At 40.7% G+C, this 26,110-nt stretch overlaps 1 protein-coding gene and 1 long non-coding RNA gene across 2 annotated transcripts; one reads left to right on the top strand and one right to left on the bottom strand.

The window, feature by feature from the left end:
* The first annotated feature begins 1,635 nt into the window (after nucleotides 1-1,635).
* Nucleotides 1,636-18,694, top strand: BAALC (BAALC binder of MAP3K1 and KLF4). The gene is made up of 3 exons (XM_087706796.1): nucleotides 1,636-2,031; nucleotides 12,297-12,469; nucleotides 15,377-18,694. The coding sequence occupies exons 1-3, from the start codon at nucleotides 1,860-1,862 to the stop codon at nucleotides 15,488-15,490; spliced, it is 459 nt and encodes a 152-aa protein (XP_087562922.1). The 5' UTR covers nucleotides 1,636-1,859; the 3' UTR covers nucleotides 15,491-18,694.
* LOC106550812 (uncharacterized) lies at nucleotides 6,037-25,628 on the bottom strand. The gene is made up of 3 exons (XR_015695605.1): nucleotides 25,486-25,628; nucleotides 9,540-9,693; nucleotides 6,037-6,713 (listed from the first exon to the last, which is right to left on the bottom strand). It is a non-coding gene; the product is annotated as an uncharacterized LOC106550812 (long non-coding RNA).
* Nucleotides 25,629-26,110: the final 482 nt, after the last annotated feature.

Here is a 26,110-nt window from a genome sequence, read left to right as displayed (position 1 = left end):
AGGGGAGAGAAGGAGAGGGAGAAAGGAGGAGGGGGACAAATTGAAAAAAGAAGAAGAAAGAGTAGGAAGAGGGTAGGGAGAAAGGAGGAGGAGGAAGAAGAAAGAAAAAGTGGTGGAGGAGAGGGAGAAAGGAGGAGAGGGAGAAAGGAGGAGGGGAGGAAGGAAAGAAGAAGAAAGATGAAGAAAGAAGAAGTGAGAGGAACAAAGGAGGTGGGGGACAATGTGAAGAAAGAAGGAGAAAGAAGAGAGGAGGAGGAGGAAGGTAGGGAGAAAGGAGAAGGAGGAGAAGTAGAAGAAGAAAGGAGGAGGAGAGGGAGAAAGGATGATGGGAGGGAGGAAAGAAGAAAGACAAAGAAAGAAGAAGGGAGAGGAACAAAGGAGGTGGGGGACAAAGTGAAGAAAGAAGGAGGAAGAAGAGAGGAGGAGGAGGGTAGGGAGAAAGGAGGAGGGGAGAAGGAGAAAAAGAAAAGAGGAGGAGGAGGAGGAGAGGGAGGGAGAAAGGAGGAGGGAAAGAAGAAGAAAGACAAGGAAGAAAGAAGAAAGGGAGAGGAAAGAGACAAAGGAGGAGGGGACAAAGTGAAGAAAGAAGGAAGAAGAAGAGAGGAGGAGTATAGGGAGAAAGGAGGAGGAGGAGAAGAAAGAAGAGGAGGAGGAAGGTAGGGAGAAAGGAGGAGGAGGAGAAGTAGAAGAAGAAAGAAGAGGAGGAGGAGGAGAGGGAGAAAGGATGATGGGAGGAAGGAAAGAAGAAAGACAAAGAAAGAAGAAGGGAGAGGGACAAAGGAGGTGGGGGACAAAGTGAAGAAAGAAGGAGGAAGAAGAGAGGAGGAGGAGGGTAGGGAGAAAGGAGGAGGGGAGAAGGAGAAAAAGAAAGAAGAGGAGGAGGAGGAGGAGGAGAAGGAGAAAGGAGAAGGGGAGGAGGGAAAGAAGAAGAAAGACAAGGAAGAAAGAAGAAGGGGAGAGGAAAGAGACAAAGGTGGAGGGGGACAAAGTGAAGAAAGAAGGAAGAAGAGAGGAGGAGTATAGGGAGAAAGGAGGAGGAGAAGAAGATAGAAGAAGAAGAAGAGGAGGACAAAGAGAGGGAGAAAGGAGAAGGGGAGGAGGGAAAGATGAAGAAAGATGAGGAAGAAAGAGGAGAGAGACAAAGGAGGAGTGGGACAAAGTGAAGAAAGAAGGAGAAAGAAGAAAGGAGGAGGAGGGTAGGGAGAAAGGAGGAGGAGGAGAAGAAGATAGGAGAAGAGGAGGAGGAGGAGAGGGAGAAAGGGAGAGGGGAGGAGGGAAAGAAGAAGAAAGATAAGGAAGAAAGAAGAAGGGGAGAGAAGAGAGACAAAGGAGGAGGGGGACAAAGTGAAGAAAGAAGGAGAAAGAAGAAAGGAGGAGGAGGGTAGGGAGAAAGGAGGAGGAGGAGAAGAAGATAGGAGAAGAGGAGGAGGAGGAGAGGGAGAAAGGGAGAGGGGAGGAGGGAAAGAAGAAGAAAGATAAGGAAGAAAGAAGAAGGGGAGAGAAGAGAGACAAAGGAGGAGGGGGACAAAGTGAAGAAAGAAGGAGGAAGAAGAAGAAAAGAGGAGGAAGTGGAGGTTAGGGAGAAAGGAGGAGGAGGAGAACAACAACAACAGGAGCCCTTCCCCCGACCAAGAGGGGCTTCCTCCAGCCACCGCTGAGGCGGCGATTCCCCATCCTCCGCCAGCGAGCAGGAGCAGAGGCGGGGAAGGCGAAACGAGGGGAGCCCGTGAGCGCCGGGGCGGGGGAAGAGGGAGGGCGCCAGGGGGACAAGGCAGACGCATCCAGGCTCGCCGGGCAGCCAGAGGATCTTCGGCGGAAGGAGCCGAAGGCGAAAGGGAGCGGAGGCTACTGCGGCCGGGATGGGCTGCGGCGGGAGCCGCGCCGATGCCATCGAGCCGCGCTACTACGAGAGCTGGACCAGGGAGACCGAGTCCACCTGGCTGACCAACACGGACGCCGAGCCTCAGCAGCAGCCGTTGCCCGCCGCCGCCCCGGAGAGCGGCGACGCCGAGGCCGGCCTGAAGAGCCCCGGTGAGTCGGGAAAACGCGGGGTAGAGGGCCGCCCTTCCGCCGCCACTGCGGCTGGCTGCCCGGCGGAGAGGATGCTCGGACTCCGCCGCCTCCCCCGTCCCTCCGTCTGAGCCTCCGAGCCGGAATCGGGTCCTAATCGGAAGGAGCGGCGGGCGGGCTGCTAAAATAGCCGCCTTGCTGTGCATCAACGCTGGCGTGGCCTTAGGGGGTCTCACAAACTTGGCCGCTTTAAGACTTGTGGACTTCAACTCCCAGAATTCCCCGGCTGGGGAATTCTGGGAGTTGAAGTCCACAAGTCTTAAAGCGGCCAAGTTTCGAGGCCCCTGCCTTAGTACCTTCCCATTGCTTACATAAGAAAAGTCCTGATTCTGCTGCCTGGGTAGCAATTTAGGCAAGGAAGCGGAGTTTCCCTCTTTGGGATGCTACTTTCCAAGCTGTCTCATTGACAGCAGGGACTCTGGTTCCAGAAAGAAGGGGTGGGAGGAGAACTGGTGGCAGCCTACCTTGGCCGCAGATGCTTGCCTGGGATTAATTTAGCCATAATTTACTTGGTGCACTTTGAGGGCTTCTTGTGATGCAGCTATAAATTCATTGCACATTTGCCAGTTGGATTTTAATTCTAGGCCAGTATTTCTCAACCTTGGCAATTTTAAGATGTGTGGACTTTTAACTCTCCAAATTTTCCAGACGGTAATGCTGACTGGAGAGTTTTGGGAGGTGAAGTCCACACATCTTAAAATTGCCCAGGTTGAGAAACATTCTAAGATAAAATACGGTTGACTAGATTGCAAATGATATTAACACAGCCACAGCTTACCTTATGATACGTTAAATAGCTTGGGAACATCTAGCTTTTATGTTTCTGCCTGTCTATCCCTGTCACAGGGGACCTTGAGAATTGGGAATAAAATCATTCACCTGTTTGAAACCCTTAAGATGCAAGCTGTATGCACGATAGTATCATCTCATCTCCTCCACTAATATAAATAGTAATTGTCCCAGGGCACTTTCAAATGAATAGAATAGAATAGAACAGAATGGAATAACAGAGTTGGGAAGGGACCTTGGAGGTCTTCTATCCCAACCCCCTGCTTATCCAGGGAACCCGATTACCGTTTCAGACAATTGGTTATTCAATCTCTTCTTTAAAACTTCCAGTGTTGGAGCATTCACAACTTCTGGAGGCAAGTTGTTCCACTGGTTAATTGTTCTGTCAGGAATTTTCTCCTTAGTTCCAGGTTGCTTCTCTCCTTGATTAGTTTCCATCCACTGCTTCTTGTCCTGCCTTCAGGTACTTTGGAGAATAGTTTTGACTCCCTCTTCTTTGTGGCAGCCCCTCAAATATTGGAGCACTGGTATCATGTCACCCCCTTGTCCTTCTTTTCATTAAACTAGACATACCTAACTTCAGCAACCGTTTTTTATGTTTTAGCCTCCTGTCCCCTAATCATCTTTGTTGCTCTTCTCTGCTCTCTTTCTAAAGTCTCAACATTGTTTTTACATGGCAACTAAATGAGTGCCAGCGATTGCCTAAATAACCTCTACTCTGTAAATGTTTGTAGCTGAGACAAAATCCTATACCGAGTCAGATGGTTTCATGATTAGCAGAGCTGAACTACCAGATGCTACTGGTGTGAACTGAAATCCAGTATAAACTATGAGATATTATTAAAACTTGCTCAATGCAAGGACAATTTCCCACACTTATACTTCACTAATGGGAAACAGATAGCCTGGCCCCAAAGAGTATCTTGCCTTCAAAAAGAGCCCATACTTGTGATTTTCCTTGTAGTGCTTTTTAAAAAACTTTTATGTCATCTATAGATAGTCCTGAATTTATGACAGATCACTTAGTGACTGTCTGAAGTTACAATACCCAAAATATATCTATGACCTGGGTCTGAAATTCCAATTATCACCCCCCCTGCCAGTCATGTGACTGTATTTTGGGCATCTGGCAACCAGCACACTTTTATAGCTGTGTGCAGCATCCTATGATCACATGACGTTGTTTTTGCTCAAAACTAAGATATACTTCTGGCTTCCAGTGAAAATGTCACAGGGCAAATAACGGGTTTACTTAAAAACTGTTGCAAAAAATGTAATTGTCAGGTCCAATTATGGTTGTAAGTTGAGGACTACCCACATAAGATTTTTTAAAGCATAATTCTGAATATTATTAAATCTTCACCAAAGAAACAATTTTCTGGAGCTTCAAGATGTCCTGTTTTCATACTTTTAAAAGTATTGTCACTGCTTATATAAAGATGCAAGGACATGTTTCAGAATATAAATATATATTTTATCAAACAGCTGTGTAATGTAGAAAATATTAATATTTTCATAGGGCATGAAATATGGTAGAGTGGCAAAAGTGTTTTGATTGAGAAAGCATATATGTACCATGAGAACAAAGATAATAAAAACGACTATCAATTTGTTCAAAATAAAAAGTGTTCCTTAACAATACTTTAAAAAAAACTATCCAAGACCCCAAGTGTTCATAATATTGTAAGATAAATGTTAAGTTGGATGTTTGATTTGGGTTCCAAAGTGCCACTTATGTTGTGAAAGTGTCCAGAATTTTGGAAGTTGTTAGATGACTCCTGTAAGAAACTGAAATAAGTTTGAAAGTCCATTATAAATCCTTATTTAAGATTTTTCACCCCATGCCAAAAACTGTCCCACTGAATTGTGCGGCACAAAATAATATGGCTGACTTTCCACATTTGACTGTCTTGTGACAAATGCTTCCATAAAAACAGTCTGATTGTTCATGTGAAAATTCATTTGTACAAAAGAGAACCAGATAAGCACAGATAAACACATCTGAACAGCTTTAGATATTTCTTTTGGCTTCATTCTCTTTGTTCCCCAGTTGTTGTTTCTTGCTTATGCATTGAGGATTACTGCTGAGCTGTGATCAGATCTGACACATTGGAAGAATGTTTTATATGATCTATTGACCTGCTTGAAAAACATTTTATTCATTTGGCTTAGTCCACGACACCACCTTTGTAAAACTAGTTTGGGTCTTTCTGACCTTAATACCAGAAATAGGATTGTATTTTCCCCCTCTACTGCAGATAGGCTAGGGGGAAATATGTATCAATCTGCCCTAATCAGAAAAGGGATCCTTTGTAGGAAACATTTTTATTCGGTTCTTTCAAAGCATAATCTCAAGTTGTTTGGTTTTCCAACTAATATCTCTATATTAATCCTTTTCCATGGATCTAAAATGGGAGTTTAAAAATTTAATACAGATAAAAGTAGAATTTGATTTTTTTTCTTTTTGTGGATGGATGTGTCTTTTGCGAGCTTGTCATAATGATGCACAATGTTGCTGTATATATCAAATAATGTTCTTTCTTTACCATTATTGGTTGTCAGTCTAGACCAGGGGTATCAAACTCAATTTCGCTGAGGGCCGCGTCAGGGTTGTATTTGACCTCAGGGGGGCGTGGCCAGGTTGGGCGTGGCCAGCTCGATGTCATTCCTATCGGGGGCGCCTGTGATGGCCCGAGCGCTTTGCCAGGCTTCTGAGCTGTGTTTTTGGTTGCCACAGCCTCCTGCAACCTTCAGCCAGTGAAAATGGAGCTCGGGAGGGCTGCGCTCTGGCAAGGGATTGCAGGAGGCTGTGGCAGCCAAAAACGGAGCTCAGGAGCCCGTTTTCGCTGACAGAAGTATCGCGGATTGCTCCTTCGCTGTTTCCAGGGCAGCCATGTGGACCAGATCTAAGTACCCGGTGGGTACTTGAGTTTGACACCCCTGGCCTAGACTCTAGATTAAACTAGTGTTCTGCCTGGCTTGGAAAAACACCTTTTCTTGTTCCAGAGGACAGAATATAAAGGGTGGTCTGAATATCCTGAACAATCAATAACATATCCTGTCTGCTTTTGCTATCACTTGCAAAAAGTAATATTGACTTTAATTTCTCCAGCAGACTTTTTTTAGACCCAAGAAACAAAACAAACCTCGTAAGAGATATATTGCCTTTATCAAGAGCTTTTGCTTTGCGCAGGGAACCTGAACTGATGGTTATCTTAACTTAGCCTGATAAAATGAAAAGTGCACAAAGGGGTAGATGAAATCATATTTAATAGGCTGCAAACATTCATACTATAATCTTCCTGATTATGGTCAACATTGCTTTTCCTTTTTGGTGGGTAGTAATTTGCTGAGATATCTAGAAATATTATCACTTTGCTGTCCGTAATGCACATATTTAACAGCGTACAGGATGATAATTATATATTATTGGCTTGCTTTCTTAGATATTCCATGGAACTTATTCTCTAGCTCAAAATCGCCCAAAGCAATTTGAACTGGTGAATAACAGAATGTACCAGAAATTCATCGCTGTGTCATCCCCTGTTGGATAGGTAAACATCTCCAGCAAAGAAGAGTACACCCTTTCTCAAGGAAAATTTTTGGGGAAAACAGATATTAGCATTAGTGTTTTCCTGATACCCAGTTGAAATTTCCTTCCTTGTCATTTAAGCCATTTTTTTTTCTTTTCTGAAACATCTTTGAAGAATTGTGCCTTATCTTCTTGAAGACAGCTACCCTGTCTCTCCAGTCTTTTCCAAGCTAAATATATCCAACAGCTTCAACTGTTCCTCATAAATTTTTCTTTCCAGGTTGTTCTTCTTTGGATACCTTCCAGTTTATCAACATCCTTCCTAAAATTTGGTGCACAGAAGTGGACACAATATTATAGGTGAGGTCTGAGCAATATTTTAGATGCAGGATGGAAAGGATTAATGGTTTTTCTTGATTTTGACACTGCTGTTGATGGAGGCTAAGATTGCATTTCCCCCCCCTTTTTTTTTTTGCTGTTGTGTCATTGTTGGCTAACAGTTTGTTATCCACTAAAATACCCAGATGCTTTTTCTAGGTACCCAGCATGGTTCCTCCCCATCCTATACTCATATCTTTGATTTTCTTTTCCTATCCAAAGATCAGTATATATTTATCTTAGTTGAAATATAGCTTATTAGTTTCTGGTCAATATACTGTCCTCTATACTTGTGCAAATTTGATATTTTCTAACCTCCTCATCTATATCCTTTATAAATATGGTGAACAGCAGAGGGCCTAAAATGGTATCTCTATTTGACACTTGCTTCAATCTGACCCAGAGCTAGTGACATATCTTTGTTGGGATGATTATTCAACCAGTTTTATAGCTGTCCAATGATAGTTCAGACCCCATTTGCTCTTAAAACTGTTGGAATACCTACCCTGTTTCCCTGAAAAATAAGATCTCCCCAGATAATAAGCCCAATCGGGCTCTTGAGCACATGTGCTAAAATAAGCCCTCCCTGAAAATATTGCAACACAGCAGCAGCCATGAGGTGACCATGCTCGCTGCCTCCTGCACCTCAAAAATAATAAGACCTCACCAAAAATAAGGCCAAGTGCTTATTTCAGAGGTCAAAAGAAAATAAGACCCTGTCTTATTTTCAGGGAAACACGGTAGTGAAACTCTGACTTCCACCTGCCAGTATCTTTTTTTTTTTGGGCCCAAGGATTCTACACCACGCAATGCATTCTAAAAAAAATAACGAGAAGAATGCTAGGCCTGTTCTCACTATGCAACATATCCACCAAGAAGAGGAGAGAAATCACATAAAAAGGAAACTAGCTAGATATAGCAGTGCGGCTTTTCACCAGGATGGAGTTGAGGATAACAGCCAGCAGAGGAAGGGCTGGAGAAAAACAAGTCAAAACACGTGAAAGATGTGAAAATTGTCTTAAACCCAAGCAGAAAAGAGAAGGCACACCAAGTACTTGTTACCAGTAGAGCTTCCTACTATAATTAAGTTTTAATGGCACCTAGAGTATTTTTTATAATGATCGGATTCTAAATATGCTTTGAATCCCTTGAAGAAAGCAGAGCCTTGATTCTAATCATCTTGATTTTTCTCTCTTTTTTTCTTGTGACCTTGGGATTATTTATTGAAAATTGGATCTTTCCTTTCAGCTGTCCCCTGGGAGTCATTTCAAAGGCTGCTCCTGTATGGTTTTTGAGAGATTTTCTTTCAATGAGCCAATTATTCAGGTGGCTTTTATTTTCTATGTTATTTTCAGATGGAAAATGAAATGGGTACCACTAACAAATGGCCTTTGGTGGATGCTGATTATTTTCCCTGAGGCGTCTTGTTGGGTTTCTATTAGAACAGAGCTATAAATTAGGCTAGATAAATGACATAAGATTGTAGAGTGCATCTTTTTGTTGCAATAAAACCACATGATAACAAGCCGATTTATCCGCTCCATTGTAATAATGCATTTTAGCTCCGTCATCTCCCAAACAGTGCTAGTAATCACTTCTTTCCTTTTGATTTGCTATTTTTGTTCTGGAGTACTGCTAGTTTCTAGTTTGCACTAAGCGCTTTCTTGCTTCTAGTATTTTACCCTCAGCATATTTGCTTTGCAGCATATGATTCTTTATCTATATTCCTGTCTAAAGTGTACTTCTGTTGACTTACAGCAAATAACTAGGTTGTACCTGGAGATTCATTGGCAATAGGCAAACTCTACAAAGGTAGCCATTTCTCTCCTTAATTGATGAATATGTTTTGCAAGTATAAACTTTCATTTGCTCTGCAATCTCTTTGTGGAAGCTTTGTATAACTGAAGCGGCACGATGGCAGAAGATTGCAGGCACCAGTTATTTACTTTTTGTTGTGAACGTAAGTAATTTCGGAAATACGTCACATAACAGAAATTAATGATTTTTCTCCTAGTACACCCTGGCTATTTACAACTTTAAGTGATCAATAAAAATCACTTCTAATTCAGCTGAGCCATTTCAGTTTAAGGCAAATGTGGTTTTCACAACCTAACTGCCTACCTACCTGTTTTCACCTGCAGCACCCAGAATATTGCCTTGCAATATTCCCATTATCTATCTGTTGCTTAAACAGCCATATTTTTAAATTGTTCCCCTATCTCTCCTGGAGCTTAGGGTTGTCATCTGCAATAGCTTTGTTTCCCTGTGTTTGGAGACAAACAGTACATAACAAAAGCATCTGTGACGGAAGTCATTATTATTTCTTCCTGTTTTCTGCCACAAAACCTGAGATCCAAGCGACTTGTTTAATTTTTCCGGAAGGTCTATGCAGGAGGTGTGAAAACATATACGGTATGCAGTCAAGTCTGAAACACAGCAAATAAAGTTTTGTATTCGGTGTGTGTCATAACTTCCTATTGATATATTAAGTAGAAAATTTCTTTATCTAGGCTTGTCATTAAAACACGACCCCAAACAATTGGCAAACTCAACAAAGATGATAAAAATGAACAATAGTGACCAAATCTTGGTTACTGAGGTCTTTCATTCTTCTCTACAGTTAGCATTTTTCTCTTTTGACTTTAATTAATATACAGAAAGGAAAGAAAAAGTAAAAAATAATTAGCATAGTGAAAGGAGGAAAAAACTAATGCAATTACCACAAGATAAATTGTGTATATAAAGGTTTTTTTGTGCATAATCATTTGACCTTTTATTACCACTCTTAGACTGCAAATTTGCTTTCTTGAGGTAATGGGAATCCTTCTGTGTAATCCAGATGACCATAAGATGGCAGGAAAGAGTTGGGGTGATGCCTTTACAGTCCCTCTGGAATTTTGTGGTCCAGACACAATTGCTTTAATCTAAAGAACAAATACACAGATATCACACAAACAGTCAGTCTGTCTCTCTGTCTGTCTCTGTCTCTCAAATTGAGCAATGAAACAAAAAAAAATCAACATAATAGTTTGTGTGCACTTCATGCAATCATCAATATTTCTATACAATATTATTTCTTTGATCACAGAACGCAGCATGAGTCACTCTCAAAATTGCTCTACATTTTTCATGTGGTCATCATGATTCTTAGATATGTACAAAGCAGGGGTGGGTTCCTGCCAGTTCTAACCTATAGAAGAGGTTCCACAAATCTACAGTGCCGTTTAGAACTGGTTCCAGCTTCCTCCCCCCGGCTGTCTACACATCATCAAGATGAAGAGCGAGAGGAGGAATTCTGGGAGTTGAAGTCCACAAGTCTTAAAGTCGTCAAGTTTGAGCACCCCTGGGGTTTTTTTTTCTAAAAAAAACTAGGGGTGCAAGGATCTTGTAACTTGACAGCTTTAAGACTTGTGTGCTTCAAATTCCAGTTTCTGAGCCAACATTTTGGTTGCGAAGCAAGAGCGTTGTTAAGTGAGTTTCACCACATTTTACAAGTTGGCCACTCCCACCCAGTCACATGGCCAACAAGCCACTCCCACCCAATCACATGGCTGGCAAGCCACTCCCACAAAGCAGGCTACACCAAGATAAAAGGTTCTAAAAATGCTTGAAACCCACCACTGGTACAAAGCATAAGTTTCTATACCTTATTGTCCTGGCCTTTGAGCACCATGTAGGGTCTAGATATGGCTCTTGCTAACCACCACATTTGATTGACTGCCAGTGTGTTGTTATGAATTCTGAGTCTTTCCACAGCATTATTTTTTTTTATTCTTGCTAAATTGTTGAGTTACTGTATTTGGCCATGAAATCATCTTTATACATTTTATAGTTAGAATCAGCGGTGGGATTCACTTACTTTCCCTACCAGTTCGCAAATGTGAGCGCAGGTGCGTCTGTGCTCGTGCATTACGTCAGGGCAGGTGGGCGGAGACTCCCACAGCCGCTGCTACTGGGTCACCCGAACCAGAGAGAACCGGCTGAATACTACTTCTGGTTAGAATAGCTAGAAAACTGTTCTGATGAGGAGGAGGTTGGAGTAGAGAGGAACCAAAAGGAAGAAGCAGGGAACAAAAGGAGCTTACAATAAAAAAATATTGTTGGTGTCCTTCAGAAACCTCAGGGTAGTGATCAAGAGCTAGAGGCAGGGGAACAAAAGGGGCTAAGGTGGAACGAAAATGGAAGGCATATAATTCAGGAACCAAATGATGAAAATTCAGGATCCGTTGAGTGAACAGCAATGAATTGTATTTGCACCAAACCGGCAGTAATACCGATAGAAACCCACACGTGACGGGGACAAAGTCTTTTGTCTCAACTTGTCGTTTTTACGAATTGTTCTATTCTTTTCTTTTAAATAACAGTTCAGGTAGTCCTTGACTTACCATCATTCATTTGGTTTGAATGGTGACTGTTTGAAGTTACTATGGGCACTGAAAAAAGTGACTTACGACCAGTTTTCACACTTATGACTGTTGCAGCATTCCCATGATCACGTGATCAGAATTTAGGCTGGGCAACTGGCATGTATTTATGACAGTTGCGCTGCTTCAGGCTCATGGGATCACCATTTCTAAACCACCAACCTGGATTCTGAAAAGTAAAGTCAATGTGGGAAGCCAGATTCACTTAATGGCCATACAATTCACTTAACAACTGCAGCAATTCACTTAATAACGGTGGCAAAAAAAGGTCAGAATATGGGGCAACTCACTTAAGAACTGCCTTGCTTGGCAATGGAAATTTTTGGTTGTGGTTGTAAGTCAAGGATGACCCTGTATTGTTTTGCCTCTATTCTTTCCAAGCCCTTCAACAGTGTTGGGAGCATGGATGGCGTGTATATATATACATATTGAAAAGGCCACTGTCTTCTGTATGAATTGCTCCTATTTTCAGGGAGTACGGAATGGCCTCAGTGTTTCCTCTCAGAGATTTAAAAAATCTACCTTCACTGCTATAAACGTGTCTGATGCCTGTGGGAAATGGTTTTCTACCATGAAACTATCCTTCTGTTCCAAAGACGAGGGGAAGCTTATTTCTGTTGCTGTGTAAAGTGCTCACCATCCCAGGTTTTGGATCACAAGTTTTTGTTTTGTTTTTACAAATACCCTAGAATTTGACTCAGCCTTCCATCCTTCCGAGGTATGTAAAATGAGGACCCAAATTGTTGAGGGGCTGACTCTGTAAACCGCTTAGAGAGGGCTGTAAAGCACCGTAAAGTGATGTATAAGTCCAAGTGCAATTGCTATTGCTATCTCACATGGCTAAGTCAATTCTTATCATTTGCTAAAAGTCAATAGGCAAATATCTATGCAAACGCTTGGTGTCTACATACATATGAAGGGGGGGGAAGAGGTATAAGAATATGTAAATGTAATGTAATGTATCTTATGTTCATTTTATCATGGACAAAACATCCTTTTATAAAACAGAATAATTTTGTCTATTTTCTTTTCAGCTGAAAAATACCACATGTGAACGAATAACAAAATATTTTGGCTTTCACTCTGCAATTTTGTGTTTTCAGGAATTTTGGAGGACAGCAAATCAACCCAGACCTGCATGGCAAAATCTTCAATTTCAGGTGCCATGGCTATTCCTGAAAAAAGAGCTCATTGTGCTACACAGTGTACAAAACTGTCAACTCACACCACTGGAAATGGAGCCCAGAAGCCACAAAATAGCTTTAAAACCTCAGAGGTGAGTGTAGGATTACATTCTGTTTATGTGGCAAAATATTAATTTGCACAAAAACCTAAACCCAATTCAAAGGCTTCCTGACCACCCTCACTGTTATTCCACTACTGTGTTTAAAAACCCTTGTGAATTCTAAAGGTAAAACAATTTTGCCATTAGGTACTTTGTGATGTGGTTTCATGTTGCTATAGCAACTGGATTGAGGGAGTAGAGAAGACAAGTTTTGAATAGCACAGATGGCAAAACACAAGATCCAGGAACAGGATCCCAAACCTTTTAAGAACAGGAAGTCAAGGATGAGAAGAGATTGATGGCTGGCTTGAGGCCAGGAGTCGGGAGGCAGAGTGAAGAAAAAATTTCTGCCAGTGGTACCAAAAATTGGCACCAATACATACAGGAAGGTCTTAGAGCTATAGTCATTTACAAAATTTATAGTCATTTATTGCAGCTGCCAATCAAATGGTGCAAAGAAAAAATAGATGTAGCTCCCTGAAACAGGCGATAGTGTAATACCAAGAGTCAATTCTCAGGTCCTGCAGAACAATCCTGCAAAAGGGCCTTTACTCAAATGCAATTAAGCTCTACAGTACTTCTGCAGTTATAAGGAAAAAAGTATTCAGATAGGCATTCCCCATCCTCTCTATTGACACAATTATATTTTATGTTCAGATCTTCTCAGGTTGAAGGAGGCAAAGCAGGGGTGAAATTCAGCAGGTTCTGGAGAACTGATAGCAGAAATTTTGAGTAGTACAGAGAACTGGCTGGCCCCAAAGTGGGGTGAGAAGGGAGATTTTTGCAATATCCTTTCCTCAGGAGTGGGAGAGAATGAGGATTTTGCAGTATCCTTCCCCTGGAGTGGAGTGGGAATGGAGATTTTGCAGTATCCTTCCCCTGCCATGCCCACCAAGCCACATCCACGAAGCCACGTCCACAGAACCGGTAGTAAAAAAAATGAATTTCACCACTGAGGCAAAAGGTTAATTTTCCTCATGGTTATAGCCAGATTCAGTTAGAATTAATTTGTATAAAACTTCTGTTTTCTTTAGAAAACACAAAGCCTTGTCACACATAGTTTTCAGGCAGATCGAGAATATAGTGTGATGAAATGCTGAGCCATTCCATTTTCTTATGCAGTGTATCTTTGACGTTATTGAAGAACGGGGTGGGGAGAATGTTATTTATTCTCCCCATAAACTATTTCCATTTATAAGTATTGATTCCTCTTTTACCATCTTGTACAGTTATTTATTGAGAGCAATCAAGATGTTAAGAAGGCTGGAAAGAAAATGATAGGAGGAATGCTTGAAGCCATTGAATGTGTTTAGTCTGCAGAAAAAAGGCTGTGAAAAGACATGATAATTGCCTTCTACTATATTCTTACTATGCTACTCTCTGAGGGATTATCGTGTCCCTCTGAGGAATTCTTCAGAGCTATTTGAGAAGACAAAGCAAGAAATAATAGGTTATTTACATAATAATACGTAAGTAGATCTCAGTTAGACATCAAGGAATATGTTCTAATAGTAACAGTTCCATGAATAAGATGTCTTGAGATCTAACTTCAACTGCTTTGAAGCCAATTGGCTTGTGAGGAAGTGACTTTAAAGATAATTTTAAAAGCCCAGTTAGTCATCTCTGAAGTATGATGTATAGGTAGTCCTCAACTTACAACAATTCACTTAGTGATGATTCGAAGTTACAACGGCACTGAAAAAAGTGACTTACAACAATTTTTCACATTTGTGAGCATTGCAGCATCTCTATGATCACATGAGCGAAATTCAGATGCTTAGCGACTGACTCATAGTTATGATGGTTGCAAGTGTCCTGGGGTTATGTGATCATCTTCAGCGACCTTCTGACAACCAAAGACAACGAGAAAGCCAGATTCAATTAACAACTGTGTTACATTACTAAATGTAATAACTGCAGTGTGGTAATACTGCAGTAATAACTTAGCAACTGTGGCAAGAAAGGTCGCAAAATGGGGCAAAATTCATTTAACAAATGTCTCTCTTAGCAACACAAATTTTGGGCTCAATTGTGGTTGTAAGTCGAGGACTACCTGTAGTAGTGCTGCACTGGGCTAGACTAGATGATATTTGAGGTCCCTGGTAACTCTTTACGTTCTGTGATTGTTTTCTAAACTAAAAAGCTCCATATCTTTTATAGCTTTCATTCTCCCATGCCCACTCAGAAAATTGTCAGTTTGTTTTATTTTTGCAAATTTTGAATTGAAATAATTATATTAATAGGTTATGATACCTAATTTAGACTAGAACCTAGGGATAATTCAAGTTCCAATGCTGTTAGGAATACTATTTAATCAGTCACTTTTTAAAAACTGTTCTCCAATCCTGTTTCTCTGTTTAAGAGTTACCCATATTTTTCGGACTATAAGATTCACCGGAGTATAAGACGCACCATGATTTTGAACAGGCAAATTAAAAAAAAGTTTTTGTACTCTTTTTTGAAAAAAAAAAAAAAAGGCACGAAGAGCTTTGGGAGGCTTGTAGAGTGCTTCTGGGGGCTGGGAGGAGGACAAAAAACAAGAAAAAACGGCCCATTTTTTGCAAAAAAAGGGGGACATGCAGAGCTTTAGGAGGCTTCTAGAGTGCTCCTGGGGGCTGGGGCAAAAACTAGCAAAAATATCCCATTTTTTTGCTCATTTGTGCCCTCCCCAGCCCCCAGGAGCACTTTGCAAGCCTCCCAAATCCTCTGCATGTTCCTTTTTGCAAAGGGGACGGAGTTTCGATAGGGCAAAAATGCTGTATTCAGTGTATAAGACACAGTCAGATTTTCACCCTCTTTTTGCGGGGGAAAAGGTGCGTCTTATACTCCAAAAATATGGTACATCTACAGAATATATTCTAAGCATAAATTATATTTTATAAACTCCTTTTCCAACAGGCTAAATGGGACAAGAAAAGAGCCACAAAAGAAGTTAGTAGTAACACTGCCAAAACAGACAAATACAAACAAATAAATAGCAACAGAAGAGTCGCAAAGAATGGTATCAATTAAGGAAGCACTGAAAATCGGTGAATGAATTCTGTAATATCTTGCTGCACTTTACCTGACTGCATAATGCAGGGATCTGGAATTTCAACGTTGACATTATGCTGAATGTGGCGGACAATTCATGCTGAGTGCCTTTGGAAAAATGGTGGACTTCATTAGCTCTGCAGTTCTGTCAGCACTGGAAGCTTGAATACTTTTTCTTTCCTGTACTTGATGAGCTTGGCCATCAATTAGGAAGTAACTGATCTGATTTTTACTTTGCCACTAGCTAAGTAACTAACTCATGGTAACTTAAGTTAATTTCCTAGGAAGAAAAATGTAAATCAAATGATCCAGGGGCGCTAGAAAAACTTCTCAGAAATTAGGGCTACGTGCAACATAATTTTTTAGGGGCATGAAAGCTGTTCATTCATACAATCAGGTATTGATTGATTGATTCATTCATTGTGTGCCATCAAGGTAGTGTAGACTCTTATCCAAGGATGATCCTGGCCTGGCTCTTCAGCACTTCTGATGGTGCACAGTTATCATCTAGATTTAATTCCAGTTTAATATTAAATGTATATAATCTGAAACCAAAATGTGATCACAGCAATCGCTGTGTGCAAAATAGCACCCTGAGTGATCCTGTCATTAATGTGCTGAGGTACCCCAAGAGAGTGCTACAGTACTATTACAGATAACTTGCTGCTACCTAAAACAGATGGCTCAAACTTGTGTCACTGTAAATAACTGTGTGACAGGTGTAAAACATTTAAGAATGCAGTAACCTGTTTGGCCATATAGGAAGTTTGCACTGGGTTGTTGTGCTATAATAGTTAATGGTACTTGCTCATTTTGGGGGAAGGTCAATTCCCTCTGCCAATGTGCCACAATGTGGCGTGCGGGCCACACAATGTGCCACACAGGACAGGCCTAATTCAACTGTCAGTCTCATAGGCAGCTGTCTAAAACCAAAAGTGATTCTTTCTCAAGAATAATTCTCACAAAGTTCCCTAGTATGAAAAAGAAGAATTGCAACAAACTATAAATTATATTCAAAGTTGAAATAACCTGTGTCCACCAACATTTTCTGATTTTCTAACCATTTTTCTATGGTTCCGAAAGGAGGTGGTCTCTGCATTGATAATGTGGAAAATTTCATCAAAGGGGTGAAATCAACTTATCTTTGCTACTAGTTGGTAGCAATGTGAGCGTGCATGCGCATGGGTGGGTGGAGCTTATCACCGAGCGCACCTGCAAAAGTAAGCGAACAGTGAGGGGGGAATCCGCTGTGCCACATAATTTAGATTAGCTAGAAAGTAGGAAATCCTGCTTTCTAGCTGATATAAATCGTGCGTCACAGCTGATTGTTGGAAATACCAGTTCGCCTGAACCGGCAGCATTTTTACTACTGGTTCAGGCGAACCAGTCCAAACCAATAGCATTTCACCCCTGATCTAAGCTCAGCTTTGATACTATTTTGATAACATAAAGCCTGACTGAAGGTCTTGAGTTTCACATTGGCCTCTCCATTTATTCCTGCTGAAAATCATGCTGCTATAAAATAGTAAAATTATGCCAAATGCATTGTTTATTTATTGTTTTTGTAAGGCTACACAATTCAAAAAGAACGTTGAGTGCCATATAGTAGTGGCATTGTTTTGTGTGCTGCTTGCATCCCGTGGATGGGGCCTTCGTTTGTTTGCGCAGCCTGGTTTCTAGCATGCCAGTTCTGGTGCCAGTCCGCAGCCTGGGAATTGGGGACCCCTGCCATATAGGATTTAAAATAGATTTTAAAAATTGACTAAATATGACAATATAAAAAGATAGTTTTGATTTCACTTGAAGGGCAACTGATGTAAAGTTCAAAATGCTTAATAGTGATAGAACAGTATTTCTCAACCTTGGCAACTTGAAGATGTCCAGACTTCAAGCATTCGCTGACTGGGGAATTCTGGGACTTGAAGTCCAGACATCTTCAAGTTGCCAAGATTGGGAAACACTGTGATAAAAGATATTTTTGATGGTCACAGCAGGAAAAAGTAAGTTTTAGGATGAAATTACATGTGACCGTGTGAGGGAAGTGCATATTTTTTCATGAATTTCCATATTTCACATTTGCATAATATATACTTCCCCAAGTGTTTAAACACTCATCTTGTGGTAAAAATCCTTTTTAACGTACTGTACACTTAATAAGAGCTTCAAATAGAGGGGAGGGGTGGGGAAATGATCTCTTGATTGTGTCTTTTCAAAAGAGAAAAAATTGTATATACTATATATTCGAGTATCTAATTTCAATGGAGAAGCAGAGCTGTTTTAAAGCAGGGCTAAATTTTCCAAGTGGATGTCTAATCTATAATTTAATAAAATATAAATCAGTAAACAAATTTAAGTGACCAGATTACTGAAGAGAATCAAAGTTCAACAATTATCAATGTATTGAATGAGAACCTTAATTAGCACCGAAGAGAGACCTTTTGGAAATGTAACTAGAAAAATGTGTACTATTAAAAGAAATTGCTTGATACAGAAATCCAGTGTTTGAGCTCTATATTCAGTTTTTAGTCTTAATTATAGCACTGCAGGATTGCATAAGTGAAAATAACCTTTGAATCATTCTTGGCATTACTTAAGTATGTACACCCAGGCTTTAATTCAAATGGTGTGTGTATGTGTGTGTAATATACCTAATTAGAAAGGAGTCATGATGCTTCAATAGAGCTTGCACTCAGCATGCATTAATTATTTTCATTTTCCTAGGAATAAGTCTCAGTTGCTTCTGAGCAAGTATACAGTCTTTGGTTTTCTATAGATCACCCCCTATCTGCTAACCTAGACTGTAATCTGTTCACAGGTAAGCCTCTTAGGTCTCATTAAATTTAGCAACCTATTTATCAGACATTGAATTCCAGAACAAATGACGTACTACCCTCTGCGGAGGCCTCCAAAATTAACTGAACATAAGAGAGAGCGATTGCAATTGTGCACTCCATAACCGCAATATTAACCTACTCAATACTCTTATGTCTGCTCTTTCCATTGGGGCATTTAAATGCTTGCGTGCCTATTGCTGGATATATGCATACAGATTCTCTGTTGGTCAAAAATCTTGCATAATGAAGGTTTATGCATGCATAGGAAATTCATACATAAAGCCTATGCTATAAATCTGAAATGAAGCTGCTTCTGAATGTCTAGACTGATACATTGATCCCCCCCTTTCCCTCACATCACCCAAATTTAAATCCTACATACGTCTTATCCAGCAGACTTAAAAGATGCTGACTTCAGTTCAAAGAATTACTCAGCATGATGGCTGCGAAATTCTGGGAGTTGAAGTTCAAACATCTTCAAGTTACCACGGTTGAGAGATGCTTGGCTAGCAATTCTATACATTTTATTAACTGATCTGCAATCCCCAAAACTTACGCCTTTTAAGTAAAATTTGTTAGTCAGCAAAGGTGCTACCAGATTCCTGATTTTACGTAGCTCTATAAGGGTGGTGTCATCATCTGGTGAAGAAATGATCAAATTATTGTTTTATTTAATATTAAGAGTTACATCACTTTGATTCAGCCTTCTGGATATACTGGAATACAAACTTCCATCATCTGTGCTAGCCTTATTTCTTAGCCATACTAGCTGGGAACAGTGAGGTGTGTATTTTAATATATTTGAAGGACATTTGGTTGGGAAAGAATGCTAAGACAGTAAAATTGGCATGTTATGTGAGTCACAAAATATTTTTTAAAATGAGCAATTTTAATACCTGTTAAGTGATCATAACAGTCTTTAAGTAGCCTCCAGGAAGACTGTGAACTGCTACAGTCATTTTAAACCAATCATTTGAGTTCCCTGGCCTACCCTCTTTTTTAAAACAAATTCTTGATTGCAAATAACATTCTTTTCGTATCAGCATTTAAGTGGCCAATGTTAAGTATATACCTGTAAGATTGTCGAGGATCTGTGAAAAATTTCAGAATTTGAAAGTTAAATACAATCAACTCTTCAAAAGTACTCTCAGTTCTAGAAAGAACTTGGCATGCAATCAGCGAATGGGATCACACTTAAGGCTAACTCTGAGTTTATTAATTAAATCACAAAAGGCTAGGTTTATAAATATAATTTCTGAGTGCATATCAACAGAACGTTAAACAAAATAATGTATAAATTCAGTATTATGTGTCAGATGAGGAATTAATCCAAAACACAATTTGTTAAGATAACAGAAACTGGGTTCCACAATAAAGAACGAGAGGTCCTTAGTGCTCTCTGAGCTTGCTTGTACTTTTGCAAACATTTCATTACCCTAACTAAATAACATCATCAATGCTAGTAAGGAGTGCTGTTTGTCTGTGTGGGTAGGGATGGTCTTAAGAGATTGTTTTTTGGAGACAACAGATTTCTTGCTTTTTCACACAATTTAAAATAAATAGTTTGTTCAGTCACATATTCAAACAAATTTTCTTTCTGGAGTTAGAATTACTTATCTGGCTACCACTGACCTAGTAGAACAGCTGGTGGTCCACAGCAAATTTTACTTTACTGCAATTCAACCAGTGTGGGATTTTAGTCAGTCCCACTAAAACAAGACTGATAGCTTCTTATTACTTCTGTTTCAATCACATACTGATTCAGTGAGAAATTATAAGTAGAATACATGACTTTTTCCAGGTTATAAAATTATAACCTTTTAAATAATATGTTTAGATCCTGACAAGTTATGACACAGTTGAAATAAATATTTTTCTGTGTTGAAAAACAAGGATATATCTTTGCAATATAGGAGTTTTGTTTTATTTTGTCCAGAGTTATTTTTTAAAACTCTGTTAAACATTTTTACAGATATACTGCAGTTATCTGAATTTCTTGCCTCCAAAACAGTTGGAAATAAACCTTTGACCCTGCAATGGGATAGTGAAATGCACCAAGAGATACACATGTTTATATACAAAAGTACATATGGTCCAGAGTTTTTTCTTAGTTAAGGTACCCTTACATATAATGCTTTGCTGGTTACATTACCACCACATAGCCAACCTGGATATCTACTAGAAGTTGATAATATATAATACTTGCACAACTTAAAAAGGTGGTATAAACATTTCACTTATGTGACATCTCATATTCCTTAAGCAAAAGAAAGTATGCAGAGTGCAACTTTTGGAATCTTTCCCAATCCACTTACCAAGAACGGCCACTGGAGGTTTCTCATTTCTTCTCTATAATGAAGCAATGTGTTGTTGTGTCTGGAGTTCTACTCTACTCATGGGGAGCCTATGTATACATGTGTATTGGGAAGCACAAGGCAGGCTGATACATTTTGCTCCATGTCCATCAAGGAATAAGAGGGAAAGCATAGCAGAGAAGAGAGCAGTCAACAACTTCTAAGTGGCAGCCAATCACCTCTTCCATTGGGTGTCTGGGATCTGACTAATGAATTCAATCTTTCTGTTGCCAGCTATTCCCCATTTACAGATTTGGTCTGGTTCCCTCAGTTTTCATTCCTGCCAATCAGGGGTGGGTTGCTGCCTGCATGCGCAGAACATTATAAAATGCCTAAAAACATGCTGGCAACGGCATGGGTGACCAGGGAACCAGTTCGGGGGCTGGGCCAGCCTGCTGTCCCTACCGGTTCGGCGACCCAGTCCCAATTTCCACCGAGGTGGCGCAGTGGTTAAATGCAGCACTGCAGGCTACTTCAGCTGACTGCAGTTCGGCTGTTCAAATCTCACCGGCTCAGGGTTGACTCAGCCTTCCATCCTTCCGAGGTGGGTAAAATGAGGACCCGGATTGTTGTTGGGGGCAATATGCTGACTCTGTAAACCGCTTAGAGAGGCCTGAAAGCCCTAAAGTCTAACTGCTATTGCTATTGAACCGGTGCAAACCAGTAGCAACCCATCTCTGCTGTCGATAGAGTGCTGGCTCCTTTATACCAATTTCCTCCAACATTCTGTTGGGTTGGACCGTGACCCGTCAAAAGCGCGGACGACAAAAGCGCGATCGACAAAATCGCGCCTTTGACGTCATCACAGCGCGACGAAAAAGATCGAAAAATTCAAATAAAAATTAATAAAAATTAAATTAAAGCAAGCCGATTCACATAAAGGTAAGGGTTAGGTTTAGGGTTAGGTTAATGGTTAGGGTTAGCTTTAGAGCGTTAGCGTTAGGGTTAGGTTAAGGGTTAGTGTTAGGTTTTTCGTTACTTTAACGGTTAGGTTTAGGGTTAGGTTTAGGGTTAGGTTAAGAGTTAGGTTTAGGGTTAGGTTTAGGGTTAGGTTTGGGGGGCTTAGGGTAAGGTTTTCGCTTTATTTTTACATTTTTCGAACTTTTTCGTCGCGCTGTGATGACGTCACAGCGCGCTTTTGTCGAGCGCGATTTTGTCCTACGCGCTTTTGTGGTGGAACCGGGTTGGACACTATAATATTGAGAAGTTAAGGAAAGTAGCCAGAACATCGCTTGTGGGATTCTTACCAATAGCTTCACAATAGCTCCACTCTGGATCATGGAACCAGGAAAAGGAGGAGGACTTAGAATGGAATAGTCATTAACTTTCCAAGCAACTGCCCAAATGCCTTTCCTATAGGGGTGCACTAGGGACATTTCTTTTTCCTTGCTGCTCCCAAGGACATATGGCCCATTTTTAAAAACTGATTTTTCTTCCAGCAATTTCTCCCCCAACATCAACTTTGGTCCTTTTTAAATTCAGTTTTTGGAGAGTTATTCTGCTGGTAGATGGCATGATGCCAAGACTGTATATGATTCTGGTTTCCACATTTTGTAATCTAAGGGATTGTTGGAATTCATCACCGGGTGTGCGTGCAGGGCGGCTTCGGCTGCCTGGAACACGTACACAGGGATGGAGAGACATCGCGCCGTGGAACGCATCAGGAATTTTGCAACCCAGCGGTCGGGACTTACTACACAAGCGCATGTAACGTGAGCTATGTGAGCAGGCTATGCCCATACCTGCCCTTTCTCCTCCCTCCCCCCACCTTATGCCATGCTGTAATTTTTTATTTGTTTACTTGTAACATGTGACTATATACGCCTTTTTGATGACGCTGTAAGTAACTTTCTTAATAAAAGAGGTCCCCGAAGTACATTTGAGGCCCTCATCCTGAGGAAACCGCATCCGGCGTGTTCCTTATCCATTCGGTCCAAGAGTCATGAGTGGCCCGCTAGAAGCGGAGCGCCACAAGGGACTGTTTTGGACAAAACTCAACAGCACTTTTTCGTGTGGCTGTTGATAAAAATAGGATCCCTGATGACTGATATGGCAGAAGAAGAAGTATTCTAGGTGGCTGGAAAGAAAAAATAGACCAAAGTTTGTTTGTTTGTTTGTTTATTGGATTTATATGCCACCCTTCTCCCAAAGGACTCAGGGCGGCAAACAACATTAAAAAAAACACATATTACAAAAGTTAAAAAGGAAATTAAATAAAGTATCCAAAAACAAACACAATTAATATTAACAATACAATTTTAAAATTGCTTGACTGTTTATGTACTACAGAAGTCTTAGTAATATAGAAATAGCCTGCTATTGATTTCTAGAGGTTTTTTTTTTTTTTAAAGCTCACAGAATTGGCATTTTCTGAAGGCTTCCCAGCCAGGTATTAGTTCAGGGCTGCCAAACTCCCTGGGCCAGATGTGTCACGTGCGGGCCACGCCCATGCCTGGTTTAGCGAAGGGGAAAAAAGACCAAATACATCACGTGATGCCCTGATGAGGTGAGTTTGACACAGCTGTATTACTTTTTTTTTAGATCATTTTTTTAGCTGATAGACCAATTGCTGTGCTCTATATGCTTAGATTATCAACTGAACAATCTTAAAAGTTGTTTTTGGTACAGTTTGGTACATGCAATCACAGGATCACTTGGATTGCATGTACCAGACCCTAACAGACCCTGAAGAGAGAATTGCTATCATGGTTCTGAGGCTCTGCAAATTACCTTGCTTAGAAACATTTCATTCTACTTGCTGGAGTTCAATTATCCATCTTTGGTATAAGAGTGAGGAATGAAGTTCCTGAATGTTTTCTGGGAGAGGTGCTGATGCCAATCCTATTGTCTCAGTGCTTTCACTCTCACGTTGTAATTATGTGTGCACCTCTCAACACAATTTACTTACAGTAATGAACACTTGCAAGAATTTTAAATATTACGACTATCTGCATTTCATAAAGGCAAAGCGCAGCTTTTGTATGTCTGGCTCAAGGCTACGTAACAAGTTTATGTCACAACTGGCCCAGCAACAAAGAAATTTTGAATTATAGTTTTAGTTGCACAGTACTAATGACGACAGCAACAAAAAAAATTGTTGCTGACTTTTTTCTGAGATATTTAAATTTTAGTTATTTTCAGTTTCTAATAACATTCTAAATGATTTTATAACAACGAACAGTAAATTCATAATGGTTCAAATTTGAAATACCATAGAACTTATGGCAAACCTTATCCAGAATCCATAGACCGGTATTTTGACTTTTAAAAATATTTAAAATTTATTTTCCAATTGTTTTTCCTTTGATAGTATTTACCCTGGAAACAGGAAACCACTCACATCTGATAACAATGCAGATGTTTATTTGATTTTGACACAGCCCAACTCCGGGCATTGACAAAATCCAATCACTCCATCTATTTTTCATATATTCTTAGTGTTCTAAACAATATGTCATTATTTTCAACAATAAGGGGAAAAGCAAGGGAACTTTTTTTTATTTTTCCTCATGAGCAATTTTCCTATTATCCACCCAAAAGTCTCTTTTTTTTAATCATAGGCAATCAGATTGCTTATTGATCGGTTCCATTTCTGTTTCTACACATGAACATATTTATGCTTGAATTTTATTTTTAAAACAACAAATCTAAGTAGTTGTCCACCAAATGGGCACCCTTCTCCTTCATTCTTCATTCAATTTTTATTTTCTATATCCTTCCAAGTTTGTCATCTAATAGAAAGAAAAATTCCTGCTGGATCACAGGAGGTTTACACAACTGTCTTCAGAGGGCATTGCTGCTCCTTCCATAATCACCAATCAATGAAGTGTAATGCAACTAAGTTATAATTTCCTACTTTTATTCAATAAGAGATGACGCAATCACGACTACCAATTTTTAAGACATGATTCAGCCCCTTCATACATTTCTACTTACATCTTTTGCTTCCGTACACTTATTTACCTATTTATCAACTCCATCCCACAAGATTGAGCCAGATTACAGGTCCATGGGAGTGGAAAGTTTCTCCCCATAGTCTTTTAAGGGGTTTAAAAAAATATTCACAACCTACAAATATTAGGATGAGGAGGGAGAGTGGAACTGAATAAGGGGCAAAATACACTGAAAGTTACAGTTCTCCCTTTTTTGCTTTTAAAATATTTTAGATATTTTAAATATTTTAGTGCAAGGGTCAGGTAAAATTTCTCTCTCTCTCTCTCTCTCACACACACACACACACACACACACACACACACACACACACACACACACACACACACAGAGTGCCTATTGAGTCCCAAGATTTGCAGGGGCCATATTTTTTTTTCTAATAAGAGTTTTGGGCCAAACAAGAAGTCTAGGAATAATTGGTAAAATGGGGAAACAGAAAAGGGGTTTTTATTGGGTTGTCTTCTTTCTTTGGCTATAGCTGTCTTCATTATATTCCCTCCACCTCACCCCATGCCTTTATTTGCACATTATTTTCCAAGCCTGGTTTACAAAGCATTGAAACTGGCACATCGGGTCCTTTTAATAAAGAATCAAAATGCAGTTTGAAATACAAAAAAGATTGGGCCAGATTTACTACTGCATCCACTCCTTCCCCTTTGTCTTACTTGCCCCGACGCGACATATATTTTTTCCTATTATTTTTCCTTTAATTACTACTTATTCCTATTACGCGCCAACTTGCAATTTCCCATACGGTAAATTGCAGCTTTCACATATAAGTAAGGCAAAACAACCCCCGCACGGAATAAAAGCTTCGAATTTAAGTCCTCCTCACCTTTCTGAACTTTTCCTTTGCTGGATAAAAGTTTTCATTTCTTTTAAAGCAAAGGGTAAAAAAAAAAATGTTACTTTTTGGATCCCTCCACACCAGTAAGCTCATCTCACCAGCCACGCGCGCGGGGGATCCACGGGGCGGGGGGGGGGAGGAAAGGATGCGCCTTTGGAGCGGCCCGGGGAAAGGGAAGCGGGAGGAGATTCAGGTGATGGGGGAGAGGTGTGACTACGCGCCCCCCCTTCCGCAGCCCGTTCAAATATCGCGCGACTCGCGATTCTCCTCGTTTCCTTTCGGCAGGGGGCGGAAAAAAAAAAGTCACATCCTACCGGCGAAGGGAGCGTGGGGGGCGGCGCGGCGATGTCTTCCCCGAGGCCGGCCAGGTGCGGCGCTCGCCCCCTCCCCCCTCCTTCCCCCTCCCCGACTGGCGCAGGTGAGGTGGGGCGCGCGGGCTTGGCCTCCCGCTGAGCCTGGGCGCGCGGCCGTTTGGCGCAGCCTGTTCCGGGACGGCGCTGGCACTTTTCTCCCCCGGTGGTGGTGGTGGAGGAGGAGGACATACAAAAAGGGAGGCGGAGCCCGAGTTGGCTTGGTTGGGCTCCGCGCTTTCCTCCCGCGACGGGAATCCCAC

Source organism: Thamnophis sirtalis, unplaced genomic scaffold, assembly GCF_051295495.1.
Source record: "Thamnophis sirtalis isolate CommonGarterSnake01/CBP01778 unplaced genomic scaffold, rThaSir2_p1.2 scaffold_2, whole genome shotgun sequence".
Classification (NCBI taxonomy): Eukaryota; Metazoa; Chordata; class Lepidosauria; order Squamata; family Natricidae; genus Thamnophis; species Thamnophis sirtalis.
Note: the sequence above shows the minus strand (reverse complement) of the source record. Positions and strands in the feature narration are given on the sequence as shown.

Bases quoted from the DNA above. Each gene is read 5' to 3' on its own strand.
- BAALC (XM_087706796.1), top strand. From the start codon at position 1,860: ATGGGCTGCGGCGGGAGCCGCGCCGATGCCATCGAGCCGCGCTACTAC. The intron at 2,032-12,296 runs GTGAGTCGGGAA...TTGTGTTTTCAG, and splicing joins GGCCGGCCTGAAGAGCCCCG to GAATTTTGGAGGACAGCAAA. The intron at 12,470-15,376 runs GTGAGTGTAGGA...CTTTTCCAACAG, and splicing joins ATAGCTTTAAAACCTCAGAG to GCTAAATGGGACAAGAAAAG.